General features: G+C 42.5%; 1 protein-coding gene and 1 long non-coding RNA gene across 9 annotated transcripts in view; one reads left to right on the forward strand and one right to left on the reverse strand.

The window, feature by feature from the left end:
• The window catches only part of PCDH15 (protocadherin related 15), a 605,264-nt gene that overhangs the window by 415,696 nt on the left and 166,553 nt on the right, over positions 1-23,015 (forward strand). For all 7 annotated transcript variants that reach the window (XM_061635350.1, XM_061635351.1, XM_061635352.1 and 4 more), the window contains 2 exons: positions 10,835-10,975; positions 17,750-17,862. In XM_061635350.1, the coding sequence (XP_061491334.1) occupies positions 10,835-10,975; positions 17,750-17,862 (254 nt within the window). The remainder of the gene's footprint in view (positions 1-10,834; positions 10,976-17,749; positions 17,863-23,015) is intronic.
• LOC133388877 (uncharacterized) overlaps positions 1-23,015 on the reverse strand; it is a 59,002-nt gene that overhangs the window by 31,260 nt on the left and 4,727 nt on the right. Inside the window, exon 2 of one of the 2 annotated variants that reach the window (XR_009763962.1) lies at positions 2,859-3,733. This is a non-coding gene — a long non-coding RNA (uncharacterized LOC133388877). The remainder of the gene's footprint in view (positions 1-2,858; positions 3,734-23,015) is intronic. The other variant, XR_009763963.1, reaches the window with a different exon arrangement.

Consider the following 23,015-nt stretch of genomic DNA (forward strand, 5'->3'; position numbering starts at 1 on the left):
CAGTTTCACCTATCCTAAGCATGATTGCAGGGGAGTAAATCCCATTGAACTCAATAAGCATGCAAATGATCAATCCATTCTCAGCAAACTTGCACAGGATCCCATTCCTTATCCCCTGGATTAAAAAGCAGAGAAATTAACTAATAGGCAAAAAAAACCCTGCAGTTTAAGACCGTACTTATAGCCAACAGATATTTCTATTAAACTTTAAAAAGTAGGGAAATTGGGCAACTATAGTGAATGCACCAGGGGAACAGGAGACCTGACCTCCTCTCTGAGCTATTGTACTGCCCTACAAATTTGTAAAAATGCAAACACAATTTTCATCTTTCACTTGCTGTGTAGCTTGGAAGAATTTGCTAACATGTGTCTCTGAGGATATGGTGAGTAGAGGCAACACTGGCAATCCGCCCAAATAACAGAAACAAGACATGTTCTGTGCTGATCTTGTTTTACAGGGAAGAAGCAGCAATATTAAGACAGTTGATAGAGTTCAGATAGTCACTTTAAATATGTCTGATTTCCTTTGCAATTTCAGTGAAGTTTCCTATAGGAAATCATTTTCTTTTGCTTCTGTTTCTGTGAATATGTGAAGTACAGCAACACTTTACATAATTTGCACTAAAAAAACCCTCCAGAAACAATTGTGTAATAATGGCACTGACTATTCTGTAGACTAGTCTCCAGTTGACATGAGGGGTGTCTCAGTTCGCACAGGATAAAAAAGTGGAAGGTGAAAAATATTCTATCAAATTTCTAGGTATGCTCTATGTTTTTAATTGACCATATCCATCTTTTCTTAAATGAGGTGTTTTAAGCATAGCAGGCTGAACACATGCATTTTGGGCAGGCCAAGTGTGTTTTTTCCCAACGGCTAGATTCATTGCTTTAGTAGTAACATATTGTAATCAGTCTGATTTTACATCAAACTGCAGTTTAAGATTCAACTGTTAATGCACCCAAAATAGAAATAGAGTATAACCTTCAGTTTTAAACACAAAAGGCTGTCTTCATCCTCATATGGCATTGACCAAAAAGAAGGATTTGAAATTAATAACAATAAATTTGACACAGATTTCTAGGATGAATAATGAGCAAAATATAATTTTATAGGTTAGATGATCTGTAGAAACAGTAGTAACAGGAAAAAAGCAAAGAACACCAGCAAACATAGAAAAAAATGTAATTCTCCATCTTTGGAGATGTAGCCCTCATTGCAGGAGTTGCCCCCGCTCACCATATACTTAGAGGCACATGTTACCAAATTTTTCCAAGCTATACAGGAAGTAGATTGGACTGTGAAAGACCAGCCCAAATTGTGTGTGCAGTTTTACAAATTTCTAGGGCAGTACAATATCTCAGAGAGGAGGTCAGGTCTTCTGCCCCTCTGGTGCATTCCCTATAGCTGCCCAATTTCTCTGCTTTTTAAATTTTGATATCTGTTTGCTATCTGTACATTCTTAAACCACAAGGGTTTTTTTTTGCCTATTAGTGAATTATAAAATATTGAATGGCATGATACTGAAGATTGCAAGGAAATGTTAATTCTTAAAATCAGGATGTTTCCCCAAGTATAGGTATGGAACGGGGACGAGAATCTCCACCTTACGAGCCTAATTAGGCCTGCCATGGGTTCATTTTGGCCCTCAAGGCCATTTTCCCCAAACCACACCCACGTTCCCCACCCCTCATGTCATATGTGACATCAGGTGTGGGATAGGTTGGGACATGTCTCCAAAGGAACAATCAGGAGCTTAAAGTGAGCTCCTGGTTGTTCCTTTGCAAGTGGTGCTCACTGATAGCAAGCCTCAGTGGGATCAGCTGCACTAGGGAATTCCCCTAGGTTGTCTTTTCTTGTGGTTGGTTTTCATGATATATTGTATTTTTAGCATTGTTGCTTTGTAAGCCACCCAGGGAATAATTATTGATGCATAGCTATATAATTTTATGAAGGTGTTGTTGTTTTGTTATGTGCCTTCACATTGATTACGACTCATGGCGTCCCTATGAATCAGTGACCTCCAATAGCATCTGTCATGAACCACCCTGTTGAGATCTTGTAAATTCAGGTCTGTGGCTTCCTTTATGAAATAAATCCATTTCTTGTTTCAATCAATCAATCAATCTTTATTTTTACCCCGCCCTTTTTCCAAAACTAGAAACTCAGGGCGGCTTACAAATAAAAACTACCCATAGGTGAAAAACATACAAAAATAAACAATTAAAATAGAATTAAACTATTCGTAACATTAAAAACATAAAACATACACTTAAAATACTAAGACAATTTAAAACTTTTAAGAATAGGACCATAGAACAATACAACAGACCTTATGAGGCCCTATCTTAAACATCTTCTAGTCCAAAAGCCTGTCAGAATAAAAAAGTCTTTGCCTGCTGACGGAAGGATAGCAAGGAAGGGGCCATTCGTGCTTCCCTAGGAAGAGAGTTCCAGAACCTGGGGGCAGCCACCGAGAAGGCCCTATCTCGCGTCCCCACCAATCGCGCTTGTGAAGGTATTGGGACTGAGAGAAGAGCCTCTCCTGAGGATCTCAACACCCGGGCAGGCTCATATGGGGAGATACGGTCTGACAAATAGCCTGGACCTATAGAGCTTTATAGGTCTTCCTCTTTTTCTACTCCCTTCTGCTTTTCCCAGCATTATTATCTTTTCTATGAATCATGCCTTCTCATTATGTGTCAAAAGTAGGATAACCTCAGTTTCATCATTTTAGCTTCTAGTGACAGTTCTGGTTTAATTTGTTCTGACACCCAGTTATTTGTCTCTTTCACACTCCATGGTATGCACAAAGCTCTTCTCCAACACCACATTTCAAAGGAGTAGATTTTTCACTTACCCACTTTTTTCACTGTCCAACTTTCACATCCATACATAGAGATCGGGAATACCATGGTCTGAATGATCCTGACTTTAGTGTTCAATGATACATCTTTGCATTTGAGGACCTTTTCCAGTTCTCTCCTAGTTGCCCTCCCCAGTCTAGCCTTCTTCTGATTTCTTGACTATTGTCTACATTTTGGGTATTGATAATCCTTGACAAGTTCAATGTCCTCATTGTCAACTGTAAAGTTACATAAATCTTCTGTTGTCATTACTTTAGTCTTCTTGACGTTCAGCTGTAGTCCTGCTTTTGTGCTTTCCTCTTTAACTTTCATCAGCATTCATTTCAAATCATTACTGGTTTCTGCTAGTAGTATGGTGTTGTCTGCATATCTTAAATTATTGATATTTCTCCTTCCAATTTTCACACCAACTTGGTCCAATCCCGCTTTCCGTATGATATGTTCTACGTATAGATTAAACAATTAGGGTGATAAAATACACCCCTGTCACACACCCTTTCCAATTGGGAACCAATCGGTTTCTCCATATTGTGTCCTTACAGTAGCCTCTTGTGCAGACTATAGGTTGCGCATCAGGACAATCAGATGCTGTGGCACCCCCATTGCTTTTAAAGCATTCCATAGTTTTTCGTGATCTACACAGTCAAAGGCTTTGCTGTAATCTATAAAGCACAGGGTGATTTTCTTCTGAAATTCCTTGGTCCGTTCCATTATCCAACCTATGTTTGTGATATGATCTCTGGTGCCTCTTCCCTTTTTAAATACAGCTTGGACATCTGGCATTTCTTGCTCCATGTATGGTAAGAGCCTTTTTGTTGTAGAATCTTGAGCATTATTTTACTTGCATGGGATATTAAGGCAATCTGTTCTATAAAATAAAAAAATAAAAAAATCAGTTTATTTATTTTATTTATTTGTAAATATATTTGTATACCACTATGTCATTTAAAAACATCAAAACAGTTTACAAGTTTTTTAAAAATACAATAAAATCATTAAAGATACAGTAAAAACAAAGGTCAATTCTTGCAAAAAGACATCTGGCGGAACAGAAGGGTTTTCAGCAGGCGTGTGAAAGTTAAAACAGAAAGTGCCTGTTGTTGTTTCCCCCAATTCTCCAGAGCAATTTTGGAATGGGCATGGAGCATGTGGGGGCGGGGGAGCAGAGGGAAGAAAGTTGCATTGTGCCAGTGAAATCCTTGCACTGTCAGGATGCATTAATAGAATAGTCCTAAACTCCTGCTAAAATCCAAATACAATATGGCAATGCAATCAGTACTAAAAATTAAAGTTAATGATGATGTAAAAACTATAATAAGAAGTACAAGAATCAAATAGTCAGAAAAAACTAAAATAAATCAAACAGGCTGAACAGATTATAAACTAGATAATTAAATTAAACTACAGGCAAAAGTCATTACAATATAGGAATACAATGAAGTTCTCAGTCTTCTAGTGAGGACAGTCAGGAAGATCTGAAGGCAAAGAGTTTCCAGACCTCAATGACTCCTCATTTGTAAATCAGTGCTTTGTAATGAGCCACTATTACGTAAGACAGTAACCACAAAATTTTATTTTAATGCTTTTGGCATTTCCATTTTTAATGCTTTTGAAACTGAAGCTTTGAAGTTCAGTCCTTTGCGTGTTTGCATGGAAGTAACTCCCATGGAGTTCAATGGAACTTACTGCCATTTCAAAACACAACAAAAAACATGCTGTTAAGTTACTATAAAGGTTCTTGCTCCCATAGCAGTTATCCCTTTGTAGCATTTGTGGAGGATGCCAATGGTAACCTTTTTACATGCTAAAACACACCAAGTTCTTGCATATCTTATATCTTTCCTTAGCATGAGGTATATAACACCTCTCACTATGTAAATGTGCAATCCAGGGTTCTAAAATGTTTGATGTTCACAACAGAAGCAAGCAGGCTTCCTGAATGACTTAAAGTAATATAAACAAATAACAAACGTGACAGATAATGAAAGTTAATTTCTTTTTTAAAAATGCAATGTTAAATCACTTTTTGATGACTTTTGTCAATCAATTGCAATTTTGCCAGTAAGTGTAATATCCTTATGTTGTTGTTTTCTAAAATGATGGCAGAAAAGTGGCTTCATCAGAAATAATGATCTCATGCCAGCTTTATGAATTCAATAACTAATTACCTAATGTGCTCATGTTTAATGATAATTGTAGGTTTTAGTCATTGGAAGAAATTGTGGTTGTCACTCTTCTGAACTACATTATCTGGGTTTGAGTAATTTCTTGCTAAGTGTATTTTGTAAAAACATTATTAAATCAGGTTTTCTCTTGACATTGAGAGTATAATCATCAGTGCATTCTGATCTTGTTGGAATTCCTTACATTTGCAAGGATCTGTAGTCTTGAACAATTACCTATTCTAATAACAGAAGATGTATTGAATTCTGATGCATTACAAGCCCTTTTTTAGGCATGCAAAGAATGTGCATGTGCTAGCCCTCCTCCCCAATACCCCTGTACCAGTTCCACCACATCTCTCCAGACACACAAAGGTAGGCAGTGAGATTCTAACTGTGTTCAGTTCAATACTGTTAGAACCTGCCTTCATTTGGGAACCCTGATTGAGTAGGGGCCCTGAACCTGAGGAGGGTTTTAACTGCATTCAGATGAGAAATGGCCAGTGGTTCTGCTTTCCATGCAGAAGGTCCCAGGTTCAATCCCTAGAACTTCCAGGTAGGGCTGAGAGAGACTCCTAAAGAGCCACTGCCAGTCAGTATAGACAATACTAGGCTAGGGGGACCAATGGTCTGACTCCTAAGGTACCTTCCAGTGAGCCCCTTCAGACCTCCATATTCAATGCACAAAGGGTAGGTGTGAAAGGGTCAGGGCTAGTGAAGAAGAAGCACTAGCAGCAGCAGTAGTAATCAGCCGGTGAGGTTTATTGGCGTCCAGTTTGCCTTATGTCGTCTTGTGGGAAGCCCTCACATGCCTGTCCTTCAAACTTTATATCATATAAATTGTGCAGACTGTTCTAGAGCCTGCAGAATGTCAGTCAGACCCATCTTCCAAAGATACTGGGTTGCAAAATATTTGGGTTGCAATGCACCACAAGCAGGTCCTCACATTAACTTAGAAATGGTTCGAAAAGTGAAGAGGTTGCTTTCCCTGTCTCCTATCCTGATGTATTTCTTTCTCTTCTACATATGCAGTAAATTTTGGATCTATGGAAATTGGATCTATTGCTACCATTCTTTGAGTTGTCTCCCTCAATTCGCACTCATGAGGAATGAAAGGTTGTATATAGTTCGATCACAGAGCCTCCTGTTAGGCAGCATTGTATGACAGTATTCCTTCCCCTTTCCTGCGAAATGCTATGTTTAGGATATATTATACGTTCTTTTGAAGCTGCAGTATCACAGACAAGGTTTGATATAGTCAGCTTTTACAAATATATATGACTAGAAGAAATGTGGTGAGTGAATATATCCTATCTGTGATATGCAGGCAGCTGAAGTGCATAAGGCTCATGCAACCCAGCCATATCATAAGCTGACTAGCAGAAGCCAAATAAAGTGGCCAGACTTTGTGAGTACTCCATGTTACCTCATCACTCTGCTTATAGTAGCAGACATCAGTCATTATGGTGCACAGGAGCCATCTCAGGAAGCAGAATCCATCATATCTGAGAAATGGAATGGCACATAATTTTTCTGCTTATGTTGTATATGTGTGTGTTTGTGGGCAAAAATATAAAGCTGGGATGGAGAACCTGAGACCCTCCAGATGTTGGACTACAACCTCCATAATCCTTGGCCAAGATCTGGAGGGCCACAGGTACCCATTCCCTGCAATATAGCAAAATTTGCATTCTTTCCATTTATTTGCTGATTTGGGTAGGTGGTGGCCATGCTCTCTATAGTTCAGTTTCAAAATTCATTATCAGTTTTACAAAAGAAAAAAATGCTGTCGTATTACCTAAATGCAACCAGATTCTATTTAAACGCCTACATCTTTCTTAATAAGACATAACACCACACACCAATTTTCACTGACATTTTCATTAAAATGATTGGTTACTTGAAGCTGTATTTACTAACATGATGCAAAATAGTTTTGTTGTTATTGATCACATATTCATTGATGCTTGCCATCTCATAACCATCAATAAGTATAACAATGAATTTACTCACAGCACATGGGTAATAAGGATGGAGAAAAACAACAACAACTTCACAGTTGCTTACTCACAAAGGCAGAAGTTACCACTTTCCTTAGTTCCAGTTTTGCTTTATAGTCCATCTGAGAAGGAGAATCCTCAGCAGAATAACGCACACATTATATGGCCATGGACAGACCTATTTTATATACTATGCATTTCCTACAGCTGCCTTTAGAGTGCAAAATGAGTTAAATTTAACTTATCACTTGTGACTGTTCTGGAAAATACTCCAACATGTTCTATTATTTTCCTTATGATCTCAAATTCCCCTTCAGAGTGTACTGCAGACCATAGTTTTAACAATCATTAGTATAAACCAGGGCTCCATCTATTTAGAGCAATATTACACCACTTTAAAAAGTCATGGATTCCACAAAGAATCTTGGGAACTGTAGTTTGTTAAGGGTGCTGAAAGCTGTTAGAAGACCCCTGTTCCCTTTACAACATCATCGTTCCCAGTGATTTAACCATCAGTCCCTCTTCTCAGGAAACTTTGGGAATTGTAGCTCTGTGAGGGGAATAAGGGGTCTGCTAATAACTCTCAGCACCCTTAACAAACTAGAGTTCACAGGATTATTTGGGGCAAACCATATCTGTTTAAAGTGGTATAATACTGCTTTAAATGTATTGTGCAGATGGGGCTCAAGTGTGAAGAATCTTTGGCCCTCCAGATGTTAATGAAGTATAATTCCCATCATCCCTGGCCATTGGCCATGCTGGGGTTGATGGGAGATGTAGTTCAGCAATATTTGGAGGCCAACGGTTCCCCTGACTGGTATAAACATTCCGATTTATTTTGATAAACATAAAGTGTCAAGGTGCAATAGGTAAAAATGCTAGATTGATATATATTAATTACCAGTGTAGCATAGTTTCAGACTTAAAAATTCTCCCTTGGACCAGAATATTTCAGAATAGGTGCAGGTTGAAAAATATAATTTAGTTCTGCTATCAGAGGCCTGATCTTACATTATCATTTTTGACAAAGTGACTTTCCCCCATGATTTTTATGTTGGAAAGGTGACTTCAAAGTACATCTGTTTGTCATGAGATCAATAAGTAAAATGTCCCTGGAATTGTTTACCATCATTCACTGTCGAGGGCATTTTCTCTGTCGATCTCACCATTCAGAAGCATATTGATAAGAATATCACATGACAATGATGGGGTAGTCTCCTTACATGCTTCTGTAGTTTGAAGGAAAATATTTTGCTATGTGCATCCAGGTTAAACTGAAACACTCGTTGGATTGTATCTAATGATGGCTTTTATGAAAATCATAAGGTGAGGCATCTGATTTTCACTGATCCCATTAGCTACTGCAGCCCTCCTTTCAATATCCCATACAGTTCCATAGGATCAACTCGGTGGGAGGAGGGAATACTGTGAGTAGAATGGCTAAGCATAAAATGAATGTCCTGCTTTGCACAACTTCTGTCCTCTGGTGCAAAGCCAACATTGATTCCTGATATAATTAGCAATGCAGTTACAATACTTGACTGACTTGTGCTTAATATTTCAGGAGTTTCAATTGGTTTATAGGTGAAAGCATACGGAATAACTGATTTGGTGATTGTGTCCTCAAGTTAGTTATTTGTGCTAAGCACTGAATATGCATTTTGAGATAAATATCATAAAGCTGCAAGTGCTCTGCAAATGATTCATTTTAATATGTGAAATGCTAATGTCCTCCTACTAAAATCTGTCCCAAATCATAGGGTCCATGAAATGCTTCTGTGTGGAAAGGGAGAAGTTAGGAGGAAATCTATCCCAGTTCTATGTGGCATTTAATTTATGCTATCAGCACATGAATTTGCTTACCAGGCATGTATCATCAGCTATCTAGTGGATCTATTGATGCTATAAAGTACAAATTTATGCTATCATGGCATTTATAGGCCACTCCCATATTCAAAGCAGCTTACAGTCAATAGCCCCATACAATACAAAAATAATAAAGCACTAGCCAAATATTTCAGTACAGAAATAATTGTCAATTGTCTGACTCAGGCCAGATTCTAAACTATGTTGTTACGCTTGCTTGGGACACACTTCTCTCTACATGTGTAGAACCTTTTTTCAGGCAAGATTCTGTTTAGGGATAAGCTTTTCCAAAACACAAATGACTGGGATGAAGGAATTACTCTAGTGTTTATGGAAATGTTTCCCATGGTGGCTCTGCTTCTTTCTGCCAGTGGGCAGGTTGCTGTCAGTCTAGTAGACTTGGCCCAGAAACTAGCATGTTTACCAAAATACACAGGAGTACAGCATCTGTACCTTTAAGAAGTTTACAATGCAATCCTATACATATGTAATCAGAAGTAGAAGGGGTTCAATGAAAAGTGCTCCCCAGTAAGTATGTGTAGGATTACAGCCTTAGTCTAGATAGTGGACTGCCTTTGTAAGGTACCTGAGAGGGAGTAGCAGAGATGAAACCAAAAGAAGGTTTTATTTTGAAAGCAAAATAAAAGGCAAAAACTGAAGCTTTGTTTTAGAACAGAAAGAAAGAGATATGAAGAGAAAAAGATGAGCAGCACAAACCTAGAGCAACTGCACAGATTTTTTGGCATTCAAGGAAAAAGAAGGGGTGACTGTTTTCCCAGGTCAGGAATGTTGGAGCTTGGATGAGAGCTGTTGCTTCAGCAACAAAGCCGCTCAAACTGGGAGGTTATATAGGAGCTGGAGAACTTTGTTCCCAGTCAGGTCATGATCCATGTACTTCTATCTTCTTCCAAGCAGCCTCACGTGCAGCTAGCCAGATGCTTCTGTGAAACTCTGGAATCCCTTCCTGGCTTGCCATCTTGTCTGTTTTTGTGGCACTGGAGGAGATAAGGAAGTCTGAGAGCTGGCCAGGACCCCATCTAGCTGGTGTTGGGATATTAGGTTTTGGGGCAGGAATATCCAGATCCAATGAGCCCCTCAATGTCATTGGCAGTGTGGAGATCTTTTGTAGGGTCCTGCTTCCCTTCCTTTTCATCTGAGGAAATCTCAGGTTCAAGGTCTGAGCAGGGCTGAATCCTGACAGGTGACACATAGAGAGAGGGGAGGAGGAGTAGCAGTAGCAGCAGCAGCAGAAGAAGAAGATTGGTGTGGAGAGAACTGGGCATTGCAGTATTATACCTATTGGATTCCTTGTGATCTGTCCAGGAACATGTCGAGGAGAGGGTGAGTGAGAGGGTTTGTGAGGATCTGCAGAGGAAAAGTGGATATAAAAATAAGGCAGGAACTGCATTCATTCCCCAGTTATGGCTTTACACTGTACAGGTCAATGACTGAGGGACTGATGAGACAGGCATCCAAAGCCAGAACTTCCAAGAGTCTTGCCAGGCTGAGCAAGTGTATGCCATGTTCGGAGCTCCAACACCAATCACCTTTCCTAAAGAACTCCTTCTGGTGTTGTGATTTTATTTTGTATAAATTCCAAAATTGTGTTATGGTTATCTTTCTTATTTTGTACATACACATGTTTGCAAGTTCACACATGAATATTTGTTGCGTAAATATCCAACCTGTACATCTATCTCCCTTATAGGTTTGTAAACTGGGATAGGTTGCCAAATGCATGTGGAAGACATCCTTGCAATATTTCTGCTGTGTATGCAGACACAGAAATAACCACTTGTTGTATATAAAATACAATAAAATATAGGTTGGGGTTTTTTTTAAAAAAAAGTCAGCATAATAATGTTGGGATACTTCTTAATGTTTCACTCTTCTTTTCCAGTCATGCTGTATACAATAACAAATGTGTTGTATTTCTCACAGGGGACACCAGCAAGTCGAGTGAGGTATAAAGTAGATGTGGTCCAGTTCCCTTACAGTGCAAGTATCTTTGATGTTGAAGAAGATTCTGGGCGTGTAGTAACTCGAGTGAACCTTAATGAAGAGCCCAGTACATTATTTAAGGTAATAGCATGCACATGTTTTATCACTGAGGTGGCTAACCCCAGCCTGGGGGGCTCCATCAGACCCCCTAGCAAATTATTCTGGTCTTCCACAACCCCACTGAGTGGCAGCAAAACGAAAGAAAAATTAAATCAGAACCATGCTGGGTCTTCACCCAGCTCAGCACCCTGATGCGGATGCAAATTGCCCCTTCCCCTGTCATCAGATACGTCATTTGATGAGTAGGAAGGGATGATAACCCACTGATCTGCTTGGAACAGCTATATGTCCTCTGTATGTGTGTGCATGTGAGAGGGTGGGGTGGCCACACCCACTGCTGTCTTGCAGCCCCTGGAGGTTTGGCCATGGGCAAATGCAGCTCTTTGGTCCAAAAAGATTAGCCACCCCAGCTTTAGTGTAATGGATAATTTTGCTAATCCATTTTAGCAATGGTCACCAACTTGGATGGCTTTAAAAGAGGATTAGACAAATTCATGGAGGATAAGGTTATCGATGGCTACTAGCCACGATGGGTGTGTTCTGCTTTCACTGTCAGAGGAGGGGTTTGGATTTGTTAGGCACTGGGGAACATTTTGGGACAAGCCAGGCCTGTACAAAAGGGATGGGCTCCACTTGAACCAGAATGGAACCAGACTGCTGGCACTTAAAATTAAAAAGGTGGCAGAGCAGCTTTTAAACTGACTGAGGGGGGAAACCTGACAGGAGCTGAGGAAGGAATAAACCTCCCCTCTGGGATAAAGACCAAAGAAATGATGAAATTCTAAAAGGGGTAGGCCTAGAAGTAGGCATTGTGAGAGCAGGGCCACAGGATATCAATTCGGAAGGGCAAAATTACCACAGGCCAAACCAAAAGTGCCAAAGACACTTGAAGAGAGACACTGCTTACAAGTGCCTGTACGCTAATGCTAGGAGCCTCCGAACCAAGATGGGAGAACTGGAGTGCTTGGTCTTAGAGGAGAGCATTGATATAGTGAGCATAACGGAGACCTGGTGGAATGGAGAAAACCAGTGGGATACGGTTATCCCTGGATATAAACTCTATTGGAAGGACAGGGAAGGACGTATTGGTGGCGGAGTCACTCTATACGTGAAAGAAGGCATTGAATCCAGCAAGCTCGAAACCCAAAAAGAGGCGGACTCCTCCACAGGATCGTTGTGGGTGGTGATACCATGCCCCAGGAGGGATTTAATACTGGGAACGATCTATCGTCCCCCTGATCAAAATGCTCAGGGAGACCTTGAGATGAGATATGAAATTGAGGAAGCATCCAAACTAGGAAATGTGGTAGTAATGGGCGACTTCAACTACCCGGACATAGACTGGCCGCATATGTGTTCCAGTCACAACAAAGAAGCAAAGTTTCTAGATATTCTAAATGACTATTCCCTAGACCAGTTGGTCATGGAACTGACCAGAGGGACAGCAACCCTGGACTTAATCCTCAGTGGGGACCGGGACCTGGTGCGAGATGTAAGTGTTGTCGAACCGATTGGGAGCAGTGACCATAGTGCTATTAAATTAACCATACATGTAAATGGCCAATTGCCAAGAAAATCCAACATGGTCACATTTGATTTCAAAAGAGGAAACTTCACAAAAATGAGGGGATTGGTAAAAAGAAAGCTGAAAAACAAAGTCCAGAGGGTCACATCACTCAAAAATGCTTGGAAGTTGTTTAAAAACTCTATATTAGAAGCTCAACTGGAGTGCATACCGCAGATCAGAAAAGGTACCGCCAGGGCCAAGAAGATGCCAGCATGGTTAACGAGCAAAGTCAAGGAAGCTCTTAGAGGCAAAAAGTCTTCCTTCAGAAAATGGAAGTCTTGTCCGAATGAAGAAGATAAAAAGGAACACAAACTCTGGCAAAAAAAATGCAAGAAGACAATAAGGGATGCTAAAAAAGAATTTGAGGAGCACATTGCTAAGAACATAAAAACCAACAACAAAAAATTCTATAAATACATTCAAAGCAGGAGATCATCTAGGGAAGTGATTGGACCCTTGGATGATAAGGGAGTCAAAGGTGTACTAAAGAATGATAAGGAGATTGCAGAGAAGCTAAACAAATTTTTTGCATCTGTCTTCACAGTGGAAGATATAGGGCAGATCCCTGAACCTGAACTAACATTTGCAGGAAGGGATTCTGAGGAACTGAGACAAATAGTGGTAACGAGAGAGGAAGTTCTAGGCTTAATGGACAATATAAAAACTGACAAATCACCGGGCCCGGATGGCATCCACCCGAGAGTTCTCAAAGAACTCAAAGGTGAAATTGCTGATGTGCTAACTAAAATATGTAACTTGTCCCTCAGGTCTTCCTCCATGCCTGAGGACTGGAAAGTGGCAAATGTAACGCCAATCTTCAAAAAGGGATCCAGGGGGGATCCCGGAAATTACAGGCCAGTCAGCTTAACTTCTGTCCCTGGAAAACTGGTAGAAAGTATTATTAAAGCTAGATTAACTAAGCACATAGAAGAACAAGCCTTGCTGAAGCAGAGCCAGCATGGCTTCTGCAAGGGAAAGTCCTGTCTCAGTAACCTATTAGAATTCTTTGAGAGTGTCAACAAGCATATAGATAGAGGTGATCCAGTGGACATAGTGTACTTAGACTTTCAAAAAGCGTTTGACAAGGTATCTCACCAAAGACTTCTGAGGAAGCTTAGCAGTCATGGAATAAGAGGAGAGGTCCTCTTATGGATAAGGAATTGGTTAAGAAGCAGAAAGCAGAGAGTAGGAATAAACGGACAGTTCTCCCAATGGAGGGCTGTAGAAAGGATCGGTATTTGGACCTGTACTTTTCAACTTGTTCATTAATGACCTAGAATTAGGAGTGAGCAGTGAAGTGGCCAAGTTTGCTGACGACACTAAATTGTTCAGGGTTGTTAAAACAAAAAGGGATTGCGAAGAGCTCCAAAAAGACCTCTCCAAGCTGAGTGAATGGGCAGAAAAATGGCAAATGCTATTCAATATAAACTAGTGTAAAATTATGCATATTGAAGCAAAAAATCTTAATTTCACATATACGCTCATGGGGTCTGAACTGGCGGTGACCAACCAGGAGAGGGACCTCAGGGTTGTAGTGGACAGCACGATGAAAATGTCGACCCAGTGTGCAGCAGCTGTGAAAAAGGCAAATTCCATGCTAGCGATAATTAGGAAAGGTATTGAAAATAAAACAGCCGATATCATAATGCCGTTGTATAAATCTATGGTGCGGCCACATTTGGAATACTGTGTACAGTTCTGGTCACCTCATCTCAAATAGGATATTACAGAGTTGGAAAAGGTTCAGAAGAGGGCAACCAGAATGATCAAGGGGATGGAGCGACTCCCTTATGAGGAAAGGTTGCAGCATTTGGGGCTTTTTAGTTTAGAGAAAAGGCGGATCAGAGGAGACATGATAGAAGTGTATAAAATTATGCATGGCATTGAGAAAGTGGATAGAGAAAAGTTCTTCTCCCTCTCTCATAATACTAGAACTCGTGGACATTCAAAGAAGCTGAATGTTGGAAGATTCAGGACAGACAAAAGGAAGTACTTCTTTACTCAGCGCATAGTTAAACTATGGAATTTGCTCCCACAAGATGCAGTAATGGCCACCAGCTTGGATGGCTTTAAAAGAAGATTAGACAAATTCATGGAGGACAGGGCCATCAGTGGCTGCTAGCCATGATGGCTGTGCTGTGCCACCCTAGTCAGAGGCACCATGCTTCTGAAAACCAGTTGCTGGAAGCCTCAGGAGGGGAGAGTGTTCTTGCATTCAGGTCCTGCTTGCGGGCTTCCCCCAGGCACCAGGTTGGCCACTGTGAGAACAGGATGCTGGACTAGATGGGCCACTGGCCTGATCCAGCAGGCTCTTCTTATGTTCTTATGCTAGCTACTGGGAATCATGAGTGGGGAGTGTGCTCTTGTGCTCAGGTCCCTTCAGACTTCCCATAAGTATCTGGTTGGCTACCATGACAAGGGATGCTGAACTAGGTGGGCCACTGACCTGAACCAGCAGACTCTTCTTATGTTGTTATGCTGACACTACATGGAGTCAGTTTACCTCAGACAAGCCCATGCATATCCATCTGTGGCACATGTTGGCTTATCCCTTTTTGTGTAACTATGTTAATAAGATATATAGCTGGAAAGAAAGTAACACATAATATTCTCCACTGCTATGATCTGCAACTCCCCAATGATTCCCCCAGTGAAAGTATTGGGGCACCTGTTGTGGGTAGGAAAGAGGACCCCTGGACATTGGAGGCTTCCCAAGCTCAGTAGCAGATGAATAACCTGCATTACAGTTCCTGCATTCATATCCTACCACATGTTATGAACAGGATATGAATATGTTATGAACAAGATAATTTATTTGATGCATTTATATCTCAACTTTCTTATATCATGAAACGCAGAGCATATGACATTCCCAGGCACTGACCGTATCTTGACCAGCTCAGCTTCAGCAAGAATTATAATATTCTTAATCACAAGTTCTGATATTTGGGTAGTGAAGCAATTCTTGTACCCCAACCAATATATCTGTTTGTCAGTGCAGTAGATCATACAGTTGTCAGTACAAGACAACTCCACATGCAGCACTGACACCATTAAGTGGTCCCACGAAAGGGCCTTTCCTACAAAAGTGGTAATGGTGGGGGGCTGCACAAGACTGATCTATCACGTGGATACTGATGGGGTAGCTGTACAGTACTTATGCATCACAGGATTAATGAATCCACCATCTCCCAGATCATTGTATGAATTGTCTCCAAGCTGCTTAATTTGAAGCAAGCTTCAATTAAACCAGTGGGATCTTCACCAAAATAAATGTGTATAAAATTGGGAAGATGTCTGTAATTCTTTTACTTTTTCTTATTATTCATGCCTTCTGTTGTCTTAGCAGTTGTTTGATGAGGAGATCCATTATGTTAATTAAAGTTTCCTACTCAGTTTCTGTCTGTAGGATTTCAAATTACACTGCGACTTTAAAAGCTCAGATTCCAATGCAAAAAATTGAATTCAGCATAATTTGGGGGATGTGTGTTGTCTCATTATTTCTGAATAAAGAACAGGTTCAGGTTATGATAATTATTCTTGCCTGAAATGTTGAGTTAAAACAGCTCCTTTTTAATCACAGCTTTTCTTAATTGAAAAACATGCCATCAAACCCCAAAAAAGGTATCTCTCAGTGAGTCTGACTACTTTAACCCACTCATCTGTCTTCATGGAAAATACCATCTGTTTGCCATGGTTTTCTAGCTTGTTTATATATGTGTATGAAACTATGAAAGAAATGAAACCATTCACTTTTAATAAGTGGAAGGAACATGACTTTATGGCTTTTAAGCATTTTGGTGTCTCAGGTTCAGAAAAGCGGCAAATAATCCGTAAAATACAGTATTATTCTCAAATTGTTGAAAATTGCAGATGTGTACTTAGGTTGCAATCCTAAGCATGCTTACTAGGGAGTAAGTCCCATTGAACACAGTGAGACTTACTTCTGAGTAAATGCACAAAAGATCGTCCTGCATGTCAGAACTAAGATAACATTTTGACAAGACAGAATCAAGACAGGCATCTATTCTTATATGTTATATAAAGTATACTAGAAACCAAATTCAGAGATACTATAACACCAGTGCACTTTACACACATTATCTCCTTACCCTGATATTTTTTATCTGTAGTGATTCAAATAATTGCACTCAGGATTGACTGAAAGTAAAACTGAATGCTTTGCTTCAAAAAATGTAATAGACTTCCATTTTGCATTAGAACCCAATTTGGAGTTCTAGAACCCAGTTTCTTACATGGAAGTTCCCAGTCCACAAAAGGTGTTCTGCTTAAGCTGATAGAGACTATAGATCTGCTAGCCTTGAATAAAACTAATGGTGTATCCTGGGCCCACTGTGGTACAGTATATGCAACAAAGCACACATCTTGTTCTTCAGTAAATGTCCCTAGGTAATGTGTTCTTTGTTTGGAAAGTTAGGAAAAGGTATCTATTTTTTACCCTGACTTAAAAAATAAAGAGGATAATTAGTGGTGTGGAAACTGTCTAGAGCTGTCACTCAATTTCACCTGAAGTGAAATGTTAAGAGAAGTCTGTATGTTCACACACCTCAGGTGAAACATCCAAAATTATTATTATTATTATTGTTGTTGTTGTTGTTGTTGTTGTTATTAATTACATTTGTATACCACCCCATAGCCGAAGCTTTAAGGGAATTAAAAAGGATTTCAGAGAACTGAATAAAGAATTTCTCAAACAACTTCTGCATATCTCAGAGATTCCTTCCACTTCTTTTTTTGCATTATGTACTTTAATCTTTCATTATAGTGTGGAATATTTATAGTATTAAGCTCTACAAATAGTTTGTTTTTTAAAAAGTTTAGCTTTTGTTAGGTTTATTGCCCATGTTTTATTTCACTGTTATTTTTGCTTTTAAATAAAAACAAATAAGCTCACAAAAAATCTAAGGGCAGCATCCAACTAACTCCTTCTGTTAGTGCAAGGATTTACAGTTGTGTAACAGAAATTCCTCCTCTCCTCACCACCTCCCCCAGTCTGATATTGGATTTTCCCAACTCTCAGGAGGAGATTTGTGGAAGATACAGGGCATGCATGGACAGAGAGGGGAAGCTCCGTTACACAAGCTTAAATATTGTGCATATGGGATGACCACTTACTGCTACATTGGATATAACCCTAAGTGCAATATGACACTGTGTAAAACTGAAACTGATACATAAAGTGTTCACTGTGTTTGTGTGCTTAATAGCTTGTGGTCATTGCCTATGATGATGGTGATCCCGTGAAGTTCAACACCACCACTGTAGAAATTTCAGTATTGCAACCCTCAGTAATTCCAAGGTTTACCCAGGATGAATACAGGTATAGTATGTGTTCCATTTCTGTCATTAATACTAGTTTAAGGAAATTGGTCCACCGGAGTAGGGGGGGAGGAGAGGGAAATTATTCTTTAAAGTATTTCATCATGCAGGCTGTGAAAAATATCATGTACGCTTGAAGCAAATTTTGCACCAAGAGACAAATATTTCCTTGCCAGGCATGTGTATTGTATCCAACTAAGCCATACTAATAGTAGACCCATTGAAGTCAATGAACCTGGCTAACTTAAGTCCATTGATTTCCTGTCATTCCTTACCATTGGCCATGCTTTCTGGGCCTGATGGCAGTTGCAGTCCAACAACATCTGGAGGGCCAGCCGCAGGTTCCCCACCCCTGTCTTTGTGCAAGTAATTCTGGTTAGTCTCTGCACTGAGAATGATAGGATGACTGAAATACATTTGATGTAGAGATGAATTGCGTGCAGCCAACAGAGGCTGTTTAGGGAGAGGCAAACAGAAATTGTACACATAGAACTCTACATAAGCAAGGGGTGTCCTGTCCTGTTAAATGACCAGAAATTCTTCATGCTATTAGCAAGTCTTCTCTGTTTCACATACACATGTTCCAGCAGTCTTGTGAATTAGGTTCTTTAGACATTGGCAACAGAGCATCTTGACAGATTGGTCCATTGGACTCACCTGAAGGGTGATTTTCACAGGTATGCCTGCCATCAGATTGGGTACTACTGCCATCTAGCGTCCGAAGGCAAGAATGCACTAGAGTTAAAACCTGGGCCTCGGGCCCCTCCCACTCCAGTCTTCATTTGCGATGAGTCCGAAGTGGTATATCTGAAAGGAACTAAAGGCCAAAGGCCGCAGCAGCAAGGAAAATAGAGGTAGGAAAATCGGAACAGGAAACATCATAGAACTTGCTACCAAAAACACAGGTTTTAACTAAGTGAGAACAGAACAGAGCACTAAACTTATAGCATAATTTATCTAGAAATCCCCCACAAGGGAGGGACGTGATGGCAGGTGTACCTGTGAAAATCACCCTTCAGGTGAGTCCAATGGACCATTTTCCACAGGTAGCCTGCCATCAGATTGGGATGTACCAACGCAGCCCCTTAATAGGGAGGGACTACAAACAGCTTACGAATCAGAAAGGACATGTTGAAGGACATGTCTCCTGAAGGAGGCGTCAGCCGAAGCATAGTGATCAATCTTATAATGCTTCACGAAGGAGTTAGGGGTAGCCCATACCGCCGCCCTACATATGTCAGCAAGAGGAGCATTAGTTAGGAATGCCGCCATAGCGGCAGCTGACCTGGTGGAATGAGCCGTGATGTTAGACGGCACTGGCAGATTAAGAGACTGATATGCGATAGAAATACAGGCTCGTAGCCAACAGGACAAAGTGGATTTAGAAACCTTTTTTCCCAAAGACCTAGGGTGAAAGGATACAAATAATGCTTCTGTCTGCCTGATGTCTTGGGTGCGAGAGAGATAAACCTTGAGTGCTCTCCTAACATCCAGCGAATGCCAGGCCTTTTCGAGGGGATGGACCGGCTTTGGGCAGAATGAAGGAAGTATAATATCCTGGCCACAGTGGAATACTGAGGTGACCTTTGGACAGAAGGATGGGTCAACCCTCAGAATTAATGAGTCCTTGTGAAACACGCACAGGTGACAGGCCGATGATAAGGCATGTAGCTCCGAAATTCGTCTTGCAGAAGTAATAGCAACGAGAAAAAGAACTTTGTAAGGTAACAGTCTGAGGGGTACTGAAGCAAGGGGCTCAAACGGAGAGCGCTGTAAGGCTTGCAAGACCTTAGAGAGGTTCCAGGAAGGAAAATGGTGGCGTACAGGCAGAGAAAGGCAGGCAGCCCCTCTTAAAAATGTTTGATGAGCGGGTGAGCTCCCAGGGGGGCGGCCGATGAGGAAACGGATAAGATCGAGGACATGGTGGAGGCATGGCGGCGCAGAGTGTTTGGTTGGAGTCCCAATGCCAAACCTCTGTATAGGAACTGTAGAACATGCTGTACAGTGGCGTGAGGTGCTGAAAAACCCTTGGAAGTGCACCAGTTGGAGAAGGCACGCCAAGTACTCTGGTAAATGCGAGTAGTTGACGGTCGTCTTGATGCTAAGATAGTGTCTATCACCCCCTGAGAAAGTCCAGCAGTATTCAACTGTGTCCGTTCAAAAGCCAGGCCGTCATGCTCAGCCAGGTCGGGTCTGGATGCCAAACTGGTCCCTGGGTGAGAAGGTCCGGCCTGAACGGGAGGGTCCAGGGGTCCACAACTGACATTGAGAGAAGGTCCGAGAACCAAGGTCTGCGAGGCCAGTATGGTGCTATTAGAAGAATCCAAGTCCCTTCTTGTCGGAGTTTCGTCAACGTCCTGCCCAGGAGGGATATCGGGGGAAAGGCATACAGAAGCCCGTCTGGCCATGGTGTCGTCAGCGCATCCACTGCTTCCGCCCTCGGCTCTAGGTACCTCGAGAAGTAACAAGGCAGCTGGCAGTTGTGGCTGGAAGCGAAGAGGTCCACCGAGAGAGGGCCAAACCGGAGCTGGAGGAGGTGGAACACTGCTGGATGAAGCTTCCATTCCCCCGGGTTGATCTGTTGCCTGCTGAGCCAATGGGCGGTCACGTTTAGAGCCCTGCTGAGATGTTCTGCTCGTAACGACAATAGATGGTTCTCAGCCCAGTCGAAGATTCGGGTCGCCTCTTCCTGTAGAACCCTGGACCTGGTTCCCCCCTGTCTGTTGATATGAGATTTCACGCAAACGTCCATACGGATGAGGACGTGTTGTAGAGAGAACAGAGGCTGGAAGCGTCGAAGGGCCAGATGAGCAGCTCTGAGCTCCAGCCAGTTTATGTTGTGATTTAGGTCCTGAGTGGACCACACGCCCTGAACGAAGGTGGAGTTGCAATGGGCTCCCCAGCCAGACAGACTGGCGTCTGTGGTGATTAGGACTCTGGCTGGGTCCCGAAAAGGCATCCCCTTGCTGAGGTGGGTTGTCGCTACCCACCAGCGGAGTGATTCCTTCAACGATGGGTCCAGCGGAATCACACGATGGTTGGACTTGGTGATGTCCGCCTGAAGAGGTAGGAGGGCCCATTGTAGAGGTCTCGAATGATGTCGAGCCCACGGGACGATGTGAATTGTGGAAATCATTGACCCTAGGAACTGCGCCAGGAGCATGACATCTGCCCTTGAGCGATGTATCAGTAAGGTTGCCATGGTTGTGATGGAGGCAATACGATCTGGGGACAGGAAAAACATGGCTGAAGAGGTGTCCAGTATAGCCCCCAGGTGCTGGAGGCGTTGGGTTGGCTGCAGGTGACTCTTTTCGGCATTGATCAGCTAGCCGTGAGCGTCTAGGGCGTCTAGGGTGAACTGGAATTGTCTGTTGGCCAGGTCCCGGGAGCATGCTCGAAGGAGGAGATCGTTGAGATAGGCATAAATGTGAACCCCCTGTAGGCGAAGAGATTCCACCATGGTGGCCATCACCTTGGTGAATACTCGAGGAGCCGAGGAGAGGCCAAATGGCATGGCACGGTATTGGAAATGGTGGTGGCCTAGTGCGAATCTCAGGAATCTTCTGTGATCCGAGCAAATTGGAATGTGTAAATACGCGTCCTTCAGGTCGATGGACACTAGGAAATCCCCTTGTTGTAGAGCTTCCACAATAGACGCCAGAGACTCCATCTTGAAGCGGCGGTACTTGACAAAGCGGTTGAAAAACTTGAGGTCTAGGACCGCCCTCCATGAGGAATCTCGCTTGGGGACCGTGAAGAGGACGGAGTACACGCCTTGCAGCCTTTCGGATGGAAGTACTGTCTCTATAGCGGCTATGTTTAGAAGATGGCGTAGGGCATCCTGCATAGCCGCCCTGCGTGACTTGGAGACGGGGGAGAGGCAAAATCTGTCCGGGGGTTCCCTCCAAAACTCTATGTTGTACCCCTGGGTGAAGATTGCCCTGACCCAAGAGATTTGTGTCAGAGTGAGCCAGGAGCTGGAGAAGAAGGAGAGTCTGCCTCCAATGGGAAAAGTGTCAGAACTGCCTGCGCTGACGGGCTCCTCTGCCGTAAGAGGCTGAAGCGGCTTGCCTGCCTTGGTATTGGGCTCTGGGCTGGAAACATTGTCTGGGCCAGGGTGCCCTGTAGGCCTGGTATCCCGTCCTCGTCCACCAGGTCATCCTCTCCGAAAGGGCTGGAAGGAGCAGTAAGGAGTAAACCGCCGAAATGGTCTGCGGTCGTCTCTTCTGACTGTGGCTAAGGCAGGCTTACGATTGTCCTTGGGATCGACCAGGACAGCTTTAAGTGCGTCGTCGCCAAAGAGCATAGCGCCCGAGTATGGGCCCATGGACAAGTTAGTTCTGGCAGTAGAGTCAGAATCCCAATGTTGAAGCCATAGGGTTCAACGAGCAACAATGCCAGCCGCCAGAACCCGTGCAACTTGGTGGGTTGCGTCTAACGTGGCATCAGCCACAAATGCAGCAGTCTTGTGTACCTTGAGTAGACCCTTCCGTAGCTTGGCGGGATCTGGGTTAGGGTCATCCAGAAGGTCATCTAGCCACATCATGGAGGCCCGTGAGAAGATGGAGGCGGCAGCAGAGGCCCAGATGGAATGGGCGGATGCCTCGTGGATCTTTCGGAGGACAAAGTCGAGCCGCCTCTCCGAGGGATCCTTGAACTGGGAGTCTCCTTCTTTCAGGAGGAGAGACCGAGACACAAGATTGGAAATGGGTTGGTCCACCCCCGGGACGTTCAGGAATGACATGAAGTCCGGGGCCAGGGTATACAGCTTGTTGGCCAAAGTGGAGGAACGGTGCGGATGTAGAGGGCGGGCCCATTCTTCTCTGGCCAGCTTGTTAATGGGATCTGGCACAGGGATAAAATGATCCACTGATCTAGGCGACTTGAGGACTCTGGCACCCTTCACCAGAGGGGCAACCGGTGGTGTTTGTTCTGGTTGAATGCCAAGGGTGTCCATTACTCTGCGAGACAGAGGAATGATGTCTGCCGGGTTGAAAAGGCGGTAAGAGTAGTCCTCATCTGGGTCAGATTCTCCACTCCATTCATCAGGGTCAGCCTGGAAAAGGTTTAAGTAGTCCTCCATTTGTGAGGATTCCACGCCTACTCTGCCCCTGACCACATCAAATGGGTTAGGTGAGGGTAGCGGGGCATCAT

Source organism: Rhineura floridana, chromosome 7 (assembly GCF_030035675.1).
Source record: "Rhineura floridana isolate rRhiFlo1 chromosome 7, rRhiFlo1.hap2, whole genome shotgun sequence".
In the NCBI taxonomy this organism is placed as follows: Eukaryota; Metazoa; Chordata; class Lepidosauria; order Squamata; family Rhineuridae; genus Rhineura; species Rhineura floridana.